Genomic DNA, 12934 nt, shown 5'->3' with positions numbered 1-12934 from the left:
CTTGCTTCGGCGCCTTCCGCATCTTCCGCATCTTCCGCCTTCTCTTCCCGTCTACTTCTTCTCCTTGTCGCCCTCTTTTGCGTCGCCGTTGACGCCGTTGGCCTTGTCGTCCTTCTTCTCGCCGTCCTTGCCGTCCTTGCTGCTGCTGCCCAATGCCGCCGCACCGTTGGGCCCGCTGCTCTCGCCGTTGGCCGCCGCCGCCGCCGCATCCTTCTTGGCCGCGTCCTTCTCCTCCTGCTGCTGCCGGTTCTGGATCTTGTTCTCGATCAGGTCGTGGAACGCCGTGATGGCACGGATCAGCGAGCTCAGGTAGATGGCCATCAGCTGGTCGTTGGTCTTGACGCTCATGGCGTAGGCCAGGTCGCCCTCGCCGCCGCCGCCGCCGAGCGCGGTCGTAGAAGTGGACGTGGACGCCGAGGCGCCCGCACCGGCACGGGACGAGGGGGCCGCTGCCGTGGTGGACAGGTTGGGCAGCAGGTTGAAGACGTCCTGCAGGTTGCCGAGGATGGCGTGGTTGACGGGCAGCTGGCCGTCGAGCACCTTTTTCAGGTACGTCTGGATGTCGCCGAGGCGGTGGTGCAGGCCCTGGAGCGACTGCAGCTGGTTGGTGACGCGCGTCGACAGCGTGCCGACGGCGACGTCGCGGATGTCCCGCAGCAGGTGCTCGACGCCAATCTCCTCGGCCTCCTCGGCCTCGATGATGGAGGGGGTGTGCACAAACGTCTTGGCCGTGGTCGTGCCGTCCTACATGGGTCAGTCATGGGTCAGTCATGGGTCAGTCATGGGTCAGGGACGCTTTCTGCTTGATTTGCGTGGTGTGTGGTTGTGTGGCTGCGTCCGCCTCACGGCGCGGGTACTCACGTCCTTGATCTCCTCCACGGCAAAGTAGGCGTCTGTCGGCACGCCCGACTCCTTGGGCTGCACGTCGATAATCACCAGCAGCGGATTCGGCGTGTAGCGCTTGAACAGCTCGTTGATCTCCAGGTCCGACGCCCGCAGCTTGGGCCCCGAGTGGTACCAGCCTATTAACTTCTCGCGCGCGTTGATTTTCTTGAACATGTCGTTCATCGCCTCAATGTAGTTGTGGTCCAGGTACCACACCGACGGGTCCTTGTCGTCCTCCTCAAACGGCACCGCAAAGCTGTTGGACACCCGCACGTTCTTGCCGTCGTTCTGCCCTAATAACACGCCCACCACCCGCTTGTTTCGTGTCTTGGTGGCCGAACTGCGGTTGAAGTGGTCGACCGCAGACAGCAGCACCAACGGCGCCACGGAGACATTGCGCGTCACCAACGACAGCGTCTCGGCGGTCGTCGACGGCATCGTGGATGAAAGGGAGAGAGAGGTTCGTTGTGTGGTGGATGGAGGGGCTAAGCTTCAGGGTGACTGAGGCAGCAGTCAGATCAATTGAGGTCAACAGACCAAAAACGAAACACCGGGGGTATGGATGCAGCAGCCCGTGTGCTCTTGGTCGCCGTGGGTCGGGGTCGTGGGGGTTCGTCGATGTTTGTAGTTTGTCAGGAGTGTGGCGTCAAATCTGGCGATGCTGCAAAATCAAGGTCCGTTTGGTCGTGGAAGGCACGAGGCGTCGTACTGCTGAGGCTGCCTTTGGGGCAGGGGCGGTTGGGAGGTCAGTTCCTGATTCGGACTAGCGCATTTTACCAACGGGTCACACGATGACTAATCATTTTAAACACGTGACTATCGACAAGCACACATCGCCATTGATCACAAGGGAACGACCACACGAAGTACTCCTCCGTCGTACGGTGTTGTAAGCTGAAAATGCCGACCGAATAATACAATGCTCACAATACAATGCTTACCGGCCAAGGCTGTGTGGCCTGCCAGACCTGTATGGTGTAAATTCACAGGCGAATTTGGCGCACGAATCATACTCTTCCATCTGTGCCCGTTTTCGTAGCCGTTTCTCTGTCGGTGTCCCTTCACCCGGGGCCCCTAGACCATATGGACAATCGACGGGCAGAAACACATACGCAAAAGAAGAATGCTCAGGCCTGAAGCTTCTGTGCCTCGGCGATGAGGGACAGCTGCAAAGTGGGAGAGCTCGGGTAACTGGAGCAGCAAGGTTTAGCTTTAGCCGGAAGTGGCGTGAGGTACCTGTCGTGACCATCCTTGTACCTGTGGCCGGGATCTGCGCGCACAGGTACCCGTAGGCCGGACGCGAGTACCCCCACCTGCCTTCTTAGTTGCTGCGGCGCCTGCAGCGGTTGGCGCCTTCCTGTCGTGCCCTGGGCCAATGCGCTAAAACACTTTTTTCTTCGCTCCTTCCCCCGAGATCGCATTGGCTGTTCCCAGGTGGGCTGCGCCTGCCGTTTTGCTGCGAGTGTTGGTGTCTCTTTCTCTGTGTGGTGTTTCTCAGCACTCTCCACTTATTCCGTGCTGTCTCCGTCTTTGTTCTTGCCTGCACTTTTGCTTCGTTTTCCGTCTCTCTCTCTCTCCTTTTCCTTTCTTGATTTCTTCCTCTTCGCTCTTCTTCACATTCACGCCCACGGCCAATTCCTAGACTCCTAGCTGGTTCTTTTCTCTTGCCTCGCCTCCGACTTCCCCTCTCCTCCCCTCCCCGCCCTTCGCCACATTTCTCCAACAATGGGTGCCATTGAGGACCAGGTGCAGCACCTCCACGATGTTGTCGCCCGTCTCGAGGGCCGCATCAAGGACCTCGAGAGCCGCCACCTGGGCGGTGCCGGTGCCACCAAGACGATTGACGAGGTCCGCATGATCCTCATTGGCCCTCCCGGAGCCGGTACGGCCTTTTCCCCGACCCTTTCCGTGTCTTTTGCGCTTACGATCGCTGCGACCGTTGCGGACCCCTGCGACAATGACTGACTGTGCATAGGCAAGGGCACGCAAGCTCCCAAGATCAAGGAGAAGTTCGGCTGCTGCCACCTGGTATGTTCTGGGCCGGCTCTGAGAGCCAATTGCGCCCTCGTTGCTGTTTCTGTTGCTGTCCCTGTCGCTTCCTTTGCTAACCATCGCTTTCCTCCCTGCAGGCCACCGGCGACATGCTCCGCTCGCAGGTCGCAAAGAAGACGCCGCTCGGCCGGGAAGCCAAGAAGATCATGGACCAGGGCGGGCTGGTCAGCGACGACATTGTCATTGGCATGATCAAGGAGGAGCTCAACACGAACCCCGAGTGCAAGGGCGGCTTCATTCTGGACGGCTTCCCGCGCACCGTGCCCCAGGCCGAGGGCCTCGACGCCATGCTCCGGGAGCGCAAACAGACCCTGCAGCACGCCGTCGAGCTGCAGATCGACGACGCCCTGCTCGTGGCCCGCATCACCGGCCGCCTCGTGCACCCGGCGTCGGGCCGCTCGTACCACAAGCTCTTCAACCCGCCCAAGAAGGAGATGACCGACGACGTCACCGGCGAGCCGCTCATCCAGCGCTCCGATGACAACGCCGAGGCCCTCAAGAAGCGCCTGGCCACCTACCACGCGCAGACGGCCCCCGTCGTCGAGTACTACCGCAAGACGGGCATCTGGAAGGCCATTGACGCCTCGCAGAAGCCCGGCCAGGTCTGGGACACGCTCCTGCAAATCTTTGACGGCGATGCCAAGAAGGCCAGCAGCACCGGCAGCTCCATCCTTCGCAGGCTCAAAAACTAGACGTCTCTCGAGGCAGTCCATTTTGACGCGGTTTTTTTTCTTTTAATTTTTTTTTTCGGGTCCCACCATCAAAAAGCGAAATCTACGAGCTCAAGCATACTGGATTCTCTACATTTCATTCATCTTTCTCTCCTGAATATGGACTTGGATCTTGGGACGTGAGAGACAAGAGAATGTGACTTCAGATGGCTGTGCGAATAGGCCAACACCACTTACGAACAAAACGATTCATTTGGGCATGGATGGACGGTGAGCGAGGATGGGAACGGTGAAAAAGGTTCAACGCAGCCATGCGAACAAAACACAATCCTCGAGGCGGTATGGGCAGGGTGCAGGGGCAGGAAGGGGACGTGGACAGGCTGTCTTTTGCAAGATTCGGAGCAACTGTTTCCATGTCTCTACGGCTCTGCTGTGTATTTTCTGTAAAAAAGCAAAGCTTCGTCATAAAGGAGCAGCGAACGGAGTGTAAAAACAATATAAACTACTGCTTAACTCAAGTTGCGGGCAGCAACCGTAAGTAACACACCGCACGCGACCCGCGAGACGAACCATACACAGCCTTTTATGCGTCCGAGGTGCTGCACCTAAATCGTATGCTGCAGAGCTCGTCCAACCAGACCTGCATGATGATGCCCACTCCTGGCTGGAGAAAGCTCCCACCAATCAGCCCAGGCTGCATCCGCCGTCTAACTTCTTTCGCCGACGTGAAATCGTTTGAACGTAAGAGGCGCATGCTTGCTCGCTGACGTTGTTGCGCGGGTTTCTGATATCAAACGCATTCTCAATTTACGCCGTATTATTCGCACTGGCTTGGCACATATCTTTCTCAACATAATTTCCCTCCAAAAAATGACAGAGCCTGCTTCTGCCTCCACACCGGCCCCTGCGTCCCCTCCTGCATCGGGAGGCGCGGCCTCACACTCTCTTTCGACGCTGCCCCCACTCTTGTCACGCCTCTCGTTACCACGGGCCGCACCGGCGTCCCTGAGTGCCGTCAATGCCATCAGCGTGCCAGGCAACAGCAGCAGCGCGCCGGCGACATCGGCCGTCGCTTCGCTGGCGACACGGGATGAGTCGATGTTGCGCGTCGTGAGACGCGCAGATAGCGTCTCGACCACGACCGCTCCTTCGTCGTCGACAGCGACACTGTCTACCACGTCGACCGCAACTGTCTCTGCTGCGTCGCCTAATGCGGCGCCAACGTCGTCTGTGTCGTCCGTGTCGCCCGTCGCCGGAGGCCCTTTCGGCCCTCTCGTTGCAGTACCAGCAGCGCCCCTGCTTCCACCAGCAACGGGTGCCGCACTCGCAGAGCCCCTGGCCCACCAATTTCCCCCCACGAGTCGCCCAGGTACTGGCCCAGCAAGTGTTGCGACTGCACCGGCCGCCCTGGCGTCGGCGCCGCGGTCGATGCAAGCCGCGCCTCCGCCGCCGCCGCCGCCGGCCCTTCAGCGTCTTCAGCCATCCCTCCCCTCTGCCAGCGCCCAGCGCCACGTGGCCGAGGCCCGCCAGGCCCTCGACGCCAGCATTGCCAACCTGCTCGACTCCCAGCTCCAGAGCCGCGCCGTCCTCATGCACAACAACATGCGCGCCATTGAGGGCCAGCAGCGCGACCTCGGCAAAGCCGTGCTGGGGCTGCGCAAGGCCAACGACGGGCTGGCGCACCTCGTGCACGAGATGACGGGCCCGCTCAAGGAGATGGGCGACATGCAGAACTGGACCGAGGTGCAGTACCAGGGGCTGTCGGCCATCGAGGAGACGCTGCGGCTGGTGCGCGAAAAGCGGGAGCGGCGTGAGCGGCGGGAACGTGCGGCCGTGGAGCGGGAAGCACGGCGTGCGGCGCGGCGAGCGGCTCGACAGGAGGCAGGGCTTGAGGCTGGCGATAACGGCGACGGCGACGTTTACAGCGACGGCGGCAGCAGCGACAGCGGAACGTATTGGAGCAGCAGCTATTACAGCGGCAGCAGTCGCAGTCGCAGTCGAAGCCGTAGTGTAAGTCGCAGCAGGAGCCGGAGTAGAAGCCGGCAAGCAAGTCCAAGCCGGTCAAAGGCTCTTGAAATGCCTCTGGATAAGAAGGGAAAAGGAAAGGCCAAGATTGAGGATATTGTAGAGAATGTCCGTGCTCTCCCATCCTCCAGCAGACGGAAAGAGACTGTGCCCAAAGACGAGCAGCCAAAGATCAGTCCCCTTTTAACAGCAACAACGCAAGACAAGGGAAAAGGCAAGAATATGGAAGTGGACGAGGTTGATGACGTGGCCAATGCTACCACAAATACGGCAAGCAGCTCACAAGTCCATGAAGCGGAACCCGATGCAGAGCCAAAGGAGCCTCCAGCACCACCTGCTAAATCAGACGATGGCAACGGCTCGCCGACTGCTACTGAGAGAAACGAGACGGACGCAACCCAGCATACCCCAGAAAGTGATGTTCTCAAGACAGATGAGTCCAGCGTACCGGCTGCAGACGGAGGCAAGGAAAGCCTTGTCGAGGTATCGAACGAAGAAGGGTCAAGAGAGGAGCAAAGCCCGGCTGACGAGGCAGCGGCAGACGCGATCGCTGACGAAACGAAAGACAAGGACCAGGAACTAGAGGAAGTTGCCAGCCAACCAACACAGGATGCATATATTATGGAAGTGGAGGTAGACGCTGCAACCGAAGCCAATGAGGCGCCAACGGACGGCGTCTCTCTTACAGTACCAGACGCTCAAAGTGCCTCAACGGCCGACGCTGCACCAAAAGACACCCGCGTCAACGACAGGCGATCGGCTGTGGAGAACGCCCCGAGCTTGCCAGAGGAGTCGAAAGCGGAGCAAGATGCACACGAGAAGCATGTTGAGCAAGTAGAGGGCATACCGGGAGACCATGAGCGAAGCATCTCCGCGGGGACGGAGACAGAACAGTTGAAGGTGCTCGAAGAGTCGATGGCATCGGAGACTTTGTAGGTAGCAGACGATGCTACGATAGGATGAGCAACATGGATGGGTAGAAATAATCTTCGTCTATTAATATTAACGCTTATGCGCCTCAGTTGTCGAATGTATAGTGATAAAAGTCTGATTTGCAGGTGTCCTCCATATTCTCTGCCTTTGGCATTTTGGCTCTCCCAAATGCAATGAACAGCCCCTATTGATGTTATGAATCAAGCACATCAGTTGCAAACCTCTCCCAAAAAGCGCCCGTATGTCCCCGGGAAACCCCATTTTGGTACCGTAAATCCGACAGTAACGCCGTTTCTCTCTGCCCGTTCTCTCAGGCATTGACTCTGGGCCTGGTCCAGTTGCATGGTCCAGTTGCATGGTCCAGTTGCATTGGCCTTTTGTCCCGCCAACAAAGGGTAACCCTCTGAAGGCCATCGCCGCCGCGACCACTTAGATCAGGCCCGGAAACATGGTGTACTTCTTCTTCTTGTACTTGTCGGGGAACAGACGGCGCAGCGCCCGCTCCTTGTCCCGCGACCACATGCGCATGTAGAGCATGCCCACGCTGATGAAAATGACCACCACGATGTCCCGCGAAATCAGAATCACACCCAACCACGTGAGAATCTCAAACATGTAGTTGGGCGCCGTCACCAGGCTGCTGCCAAACGCGTTGGGAATCTTCTTCTCCGTGCCGCCGGGCGACCGCAGATGCGCCAGGTGCCAGTGCACCGAGAAGTTGGCAATCTGGCCAAACACGTACAGGGCGATGCCGACATAGTCGAGGGGTGACGAACCAAAGCCGGAGCGCGGCGGGGAAGCCGCCGGGAACTGGGACGACACGCGGAACGGCGACAGGGGCGCGTAGAGCGACCAGGCGCAGGCAAAGCCGGCCAGGAGCCAGTAAAACGCCGAGTTGCGGACGATGTTGCGGGCGGGCATGGTGTTGGCGGAGAAGCGATGCAAAAACGCCGTCTCGAGCTCTCGCTTGACGAAGTGCAGCTGGAACAGGATGTAAACGAGCCGCTGGATGTCGGTGACCGGGTCACTGCGGGACGCCGTCTGGCCGCGGCTCAAGGCCTGCGGCAGCGGGATGATTGGACGCAGGTAGAACAATAGGCCATGGAAGAGGAGCGGGCCTGCGTATTCGATAAGGTACACCGTCCGCCATCCAACCTGAGCACCTGTTTTTTGTATTTTTGTCAGCAAAGGGGACATGCAACTACACAAAACAACATGATTGCCACCGCAAGGGAGCTCCCTCCAGTTCTTACCAAGATCCTGCACCAGAATGGCCTTGGAGGCCACGACATTCTCCTGGGCACCCAGCACGGCGCGGCGGTCCCGGATGATCTTGCGCGTCACTGGGTCGAAGATGCCAATGCGGTTGTAGTCCCTGACGCCCGAAGCTTTGGCCAGCTTCTGCTGCAGTTCCTCAATGGTGGTCGACGTCGTGATGTCGATCGATGCTGGTAGCTTCTTGATTGTGCCAGATTTGGCGCGGTTGGATACCGCGAGTGTGAGTTTGTCGGCCATGCTGGTTGGAGGCTCAATCGGCACACGCACGCTTCGAAGCTCGTGTTGTCGGAGTTGGGAGTGAGATAATGACGTGGTTGTGGAAAACACAGAAAATTAAGTGAGAGAAAGGGAGGACGGGAAATAGGGGACAAAGTGTTGCTCTCAGGAGCAGATAAAATTGGGAGCCTCGGCGCCTTCCCGTTATGTTGGATTCGATTACTGAGCTGTTCAGTGGGGCAGGCACCTGCCATTGAGAGACGTTAATTGGCTGTGCCTGCCTTTTCATCTCCGTTCTGTTGAGCAGGAGCCAAACGTTTAATGGACGATCGGTCCCCAACGGCAAGGGCGATCGTCCCTTGTGCCGGTACCTGTGAGAACTAAACAGCTACTACGTTGCGGCGTCAGCCACTCGAAGTTGCCCGAAACGGTGTAAGTCGACTCGTCGTCAGCACATGATGTCGTGCGCTCTTTCCCTTGGCACCTGAGATGCATGTTTTGGCAGGACCATGGAATTCATGTTCATGGAAGAAAGAGCGATCAATTCGTTCGCACCAATTCGCACCATTTCGTTTAAAGAACACAAATGGTGCTTTCCATTAAAATAAATGGCACGAGTGCGGGCAGAGAAGGAACCACCAAGGCAACAGCTGCACCGGCTTTTGCTAAGACGAGAATGGAGATGGCGGTTGCTCAACGGCCATGCAACCGCACTGACGCCTTTGTTCACGCCCCAACAGTCGTCAAGACAACTCAAACGCATCGCTAGGTCAAGATGGCGTTGTCCGCGCGGCAGGCTTTGGGCCGCACTCTGCCCATGCGACCAGTTTGTCAGACCGGCGATGGCTTCGAACATGAGATCCACCACATAACTGGCCGATGACTTCCGGCGTCATGGATCACCAAAACAAAGGCGCCCACACGCCCAGCCGGTTCCTATCGGTGCGCGGCCAGAGGATGACAAGTTCAGCCGCCAGCAGTGCCGAGTCGAGCCCACCCTTTCTGTCTTGGCGACAAGCTACCACGCCCTCTCGGCCCAGCGTGGCTGGCCCTGCAAAGTCGCTGGCCACAGATCTGTCTGGCGGTGCCCGGCTTCCACAGTACTGGCCGTCGTTTGGTGATGCAGTTCGTCAGAAGGAAGCTGACGATGTCGTATTTGGCATCCGCAAACGCACGACGGCTGCTCGTGCCACAGTCATCGATGGCCGACCAATGACGCTAGTCACGCGGCCGACATCGTTGGCACGGCGCCTCCTGTCTGAGCCGGGAGCCAGGGGAGCCGTCTCGCCAAGCTCGTCTCCCACCACCGAAGCTACGCCCGGCCAGGAGCGCCCAGGGAAACCGACGCGGCTGTCGCCCACTGCTCTGGACTGGGCTCCACGGGCAAACGCTCTCTCGCCGCGGTTGTCGTCCCTTAGCTATGCTGATGTGGCTAGGATTAGAGATCGACGCCCACCGCCCCCGCCGTTTCCCATCTTGCGGAAGCCCAGAAGTCCTCACGCGAGTCTGGCGAGCACTGGCACGATTGTGCGACCAGGTGCCAGCAGCAGCAACACAACCGGCAGCAGCAACGGCAGTGAGATGGACGACGGCCGTGATTCAGACAAAGAGAGTAAAACCACTACCCTAGAGATCGAGGCCACCAAGACTGCTGAAATTACCCAAGCTGATGAGTTCACTGAGCTCACTGTGCGTATCACGACTTCGGACGACTGTGAGACGCTCGATACATCTCCGTCATGCCACGGCTTGGGCAATGCTCTGGGCGCCGGCCTTGGCCTGCTGGGGAAGAGTGCAGACGAGGACCTTAGCATCGGTGCCTCGGACGATCTTTTGGTGAACCGGCACAATGCAAATACCGTATTCATGAGATCAGACGGAGGCCGCGGGAGCCGGCCCAAATGCCCCGTAACTATGTCTGCAAACAAGGTCACGCCTACTCTCAGGCCTCACTTGCGCACGCAACCGTTTCCAACGCAGCAAAAGTATCTTCAATACAGGGCCCCGACACACGTCCTCGCGAATCACGCACCTGCGCGAGCACGGTGCACGCCTCCAAGAATCACACCCACACGGCACCGACCGTTGACTAACACGCCAACGAGAAGCGCAGCTGCCACTGCCAGGACGACTCCTAGTAGTCATGGCCAGCGCGCACCCAACTCGCCAGTTCCGGTCTTAGCCACAATGAAGTTTGCGGAACTGCACCATAATGCTCAACGATACGGCTGGGGCGCTTCTCCTTTCTTGCCCAAAACGGACGTCGAGTACGAACAACTTATCCAAGAGCTTCGCAACCGCCAAAAGCGCCACCAAGAAGCAAAGAGATGGCAGGCTGTTGTGATGCAACAGGAGGCGGACACAGAACAGCAAGGTGCATTGACTGTGCAAGGGCGGGCATCACAGCCCATCCTGCCCAAGCCCGCTAGGCAGTTTCACGGTGGCAGAGACGTTCTCGAAGGACAGGCACGTCTCGGTGCAGCCTCGACCATGCAGCCTAGTTTCCAACCAACCGATGGATCAACGACAGTGCTCGGGGTGCACACAACATTCTCCGACAAGCTTGTGCCATACAAACCAGACACGGGTCCGTTCTATTCCGAGTGGCACTTTGCACCGTGGCCCGCCACAGATGAGTTTTGTCGTGCTGGTCGAGTCAGTCCTTACAGGCTTCCATGGCCGCATGGACCGGTACCGTCTGGCATCACGAGTCTGCGCGGAGGAAACCAAGGCAACGGCGGTCAGTACTACGAACCAGAAACATGCATCCAAAACCGATGGGACTGGATCCCACCTCGTGAGATTGTCGGTCTCGTCAACGAGCCATCAGTCGAGATTGATGTTGCCGACGTCAACGGCCAGCTGCAAAACCTAATCGCCAACATCGACAAGTCGCTGGTGTAAACATCCGAAGCGTGACAACGGAGGTCAAGTTCAAAGCGGCGTGAGAGAAAATAATTAGAGGGCGGTCGTCCATGTTCTTACGACAAGCCGAGCCGAATCCAAAATTGACTTTAGATCATGCTGGTAAGCATTGCGCTCGCGCAGTGAAGGTTGTAAGGCTGAATATTGTTAGCAGAGTGCACTGTACCCGATACAGCTTTACATACGGAATTCATTCATTCTTGGCATTGTTCACCGTAAAGGACCAAAATGGGATCTCAAAAATTACATAATCCATCACATGACCAAGTTTCGTCGCTAGGTTTCTTGCCCCGCCCTTCTGAAAAAAATCGAATGTGTTTTGTGCGCACTAGTTTTTGTGAGGGATCCGCAATTTTCGCTGTCCAGCGCGGAAAAGTTTCTTGTCTGTTTAATTTTCGGCCTTGCATTGTCGCTCCTCTCTTCTCTTCCCACCCCAACCATCACGACAACACCGCCCATCGACAACCAGGCGTAAGGTACGTCGAATACAGCAAGCCGCAATTGATCTCGAGGACCCGATCGAACGAAAGACGGTACCTTCCTGATCTTTCGCGCTTCGCCCCCCGTCTCTTTTCAATTGTCTCCGACAACATCCTCACAAGACGTTGTTTTTGCTGACTTTTGCTTCTTGGTTTTCCTTCTCGACAGACATTCACCATGGGTATCTCCAGAGACTCTCGCCACAAGCGCTCCGCCTCCGGCGCGAAGCGTGCCTACTACCGTGCGTCGAACCCCCGTTGATACCGTTGAAGAATTCGATAGAAGAGCAAATATACAAATATACAAGTGTTGTTTGGACGAGGATGTGATACTTTCTTTCGAAAGCCCGTATCGGACTTGGGAAAAGAAGAGGGGAGAGGCGACGACGAGGAGAGGCACATTTCTGCTGAGACGTGTCTCTTCTCGGCCGTCGTCCCTCTCCGCTACCCTTCATTTCACCGTGGACATACGTTCTGACCTTTGCCAATAGGGAAGAAGCGCGCTTTCGAGGCCGGCCGTCAGGCCGCCAACACCCGTATCGGTGCCAAGCGCATTCACACCGTCCGCACCCGTGGCGGCAACCACAAGTACCGTGCCCTGCGTCTCGACTCGGGCAACTTCGCCTGGGCCTCGGAGGGCTGCACCCGCAAGACCCGTGTCATCGGCGTCGTCTACCACCCGTCCAACAACGAGCTGGTCCGCACCAACACCCTGACCAAGTCGGCCGTCATCCAGATCGATGCCGCTCCCTTCCGTCAGTGGTACGAGGCCCACTACGGCCAGCCCCTGGGCCGCCGGCGGCAGCAGAAGCAGGGCAACCTCGAGGAGCCCGCCAAGAAGTCCAGCTCGGTCGAGAAGAAGCAGGCTGCCCGCTTCGCCGCGTCCGGCAAGGTCGACAACGCCCTCGAGCGCCAGTTCGAGGCCGGTCGCCTGTACGCTGTCGTCTCCAGCCGTCCCGGCCAGTCCGGCCGCTGCGACGGCTACATCCTCGAGGGTGAGGAGCTTGCCTTCTACCAGCGCAAGCTGCACCGGTAAATTCGGCCCGCCCGGCCAGATTTGCTTTTTGCGTTTGAGTTGATACATGGAACGATGACGTGCGGTGGTGCAAAAGAACCTACGACAACAGCCCACAAAAAAGGAGATAAAAAACCAGGCGTTTGGGGGAAACGGGGATGGGATTCCTTTGGTTATCTGCACACACAGTTGAAGTATGACCAGAGCGAACATGTCCGGACACACGAAAACTCATTGAGCAATGCAAGCGGAACAAGAGTGACGGAGGACGACCGATGGCGTCTCGAGAGGAGGCCATCCCAACCGGATGGAATATTTCCGGCTGGCACCTTTTGTTGCGGACGCTGCGGCGCCTCGTCTTCTTGTGCCCGTTGCCCTCTTTACTTTATACCGTATCGTCTCATTGGAGCAATGCAATAACCAAAAAAAATTGCACAACTACAAACGTCGTTCTT

General features: G+C 57.9%; 7 protein-coding genes across 7 annotated transcripts; 5 read left to right on the top strand and 2 right to left on the bottom strand.

Moving 5' to 3' along the window:
* Positions 1 to 51: 51 nt before the first annotated feature.
* On the bottom strand, positions 52 to 1323 carry SPBR_00677 (26S proteasome regulatory subunit N8; the record flags this gene model as incomplete). Its single annotated transcript, XM_040758996.1, has 2 exons — positions 52 to 744; positions 862 to 1323. The coding sequence occupies 2 exons, from the start codon at positions 1321 to 1323 to the stop codon at positions 52 to 54; spliced, it is 1155 nt and encodes a 384-aa protein (XP_040618742.1).
* Positions 1324 to 2610: 1287 nt separating this feature from the next.
* On the top strand, positions 2611 to 3629 carry SPBR_00826 (adenylate kinase; the record flags this gene model as incomplete). Its single annotated transcript, XM_040759145.1, has 3 exons — positions 2611 to 2767; positions 2861 to 2913; positions 3015 to 3629. The coding sequence occupies 3 exons, from the start codon at positions 2611 to 2613 to the stop codon at positions 3627 to 3629; spliced, it is 825 nt and encodes a 274-aa protein (XP_040618741.1).
* A 2226-nt stretch (positions 3630 to 5855) lies between these two features.
* On the top strand, positions 5856 to 6569 carry SPBR_00992 (uncharacterized protein; the record flags this gene model as incomplete). Its single annotated transcript, XM_040759311.1, has 1 exon — positions 5856 to 6569. The coding sequence occupies one exon, from the start codon at positions 5856 to 5858 to the stop codon at positions 6567 to 6569; it is 714 nt and encodes a 237-aa protein (XP_040618740.1).
* Positions 6570 to 6995: 426 nt separating this feature from the next.
* Positions 6996 to 8081, bottom strand: SPBR_00786 (enoyl reductase; the record flags this gene model as incomplete). Its single annotated transcript, XM_040759105.1, has 2 exons — positions 6996 to 7729; positions 7820 to 8081. 2 exons carry the CDS (start codon positions 8079 to 8081, stop codon positions 6996 to 6998), a joined length of 996 nt encoding a protein of 331 aa, XP_040618739.1.
* Positions 8082 to 8954: 873 nt separating this feature from the next.
* Positions 8955 to 10153, top strand: SPBR_00724 (uncharacterized protein; the record flags this gene model as incomplete). Its single annotated transcript, XM_040759043.1, has 2 exons — positions 8955 to 9968; positions 10061 to 10153. The coding sequence occupies 2 exons, from the start codon at positions 8955 to 8957 to the stop codon at positions 10151 to 10153; spliced, it is 1107 nt and encodes a 368-aa protein (XP_040618738.1).
* A 94-nt stretch (positions 10154 to 10247) lies between these two features.
* Positions 10248 to 10964, top strand: SPBR_00986 (uncharacterized protein; the record flags this gene model as incomplete). Its single annotated transcript, XM_040759305.1, has 1 exon — positions 10248 to 10964. The coding sequence occupies one exon, from the start codon at positions 10248 to 10250 to the stop codon at positions 10962 to 10964; it is 717 nt and encodes a 238-aa protein (XP_040618737.1).
* A 678-nt stretch (positions 10965 to 11642) lies between these two features.
* On the top strand, positions 11643 to 12500 carry SPBR_00923 (small subunit ribosomal protein S8e; the record flags this gene model as incomplete). Its single annotated transcript, XM_040759242.1, has 2 exons — positions 11643 to 11706; positions 11956 to 12500. 2 exons carry the CDS (start codon positions 11643 to 11645, stop codon positions 12498 to 12500), a joined length of 609 nt encoding a protein of 202 aa, XP_040618736.1.
* Between the last annotated feature and the right edge of the window lie 434 nt (positions 12501 to 12934).

The sequence above is a fragment of the Sporothrix brasiliensis genome (genome assembly GCF_000820605.1).
Source record: "Sporothrix brasiliensis 5110 chromosome Unknown Cont19, whole genome shotgun sequence".
NCBI lineage: Eukaryota > Fungi > Ascomycota > Sordariomycetes > Ophiostomatales > Ophiostomataceae > Sporothrix > Sporothrix brasiliensis.
Note: the sequence above shows the minus strand (reverse complement) of the source record. Positions and strands in the feature narration are given on the sequence as shown.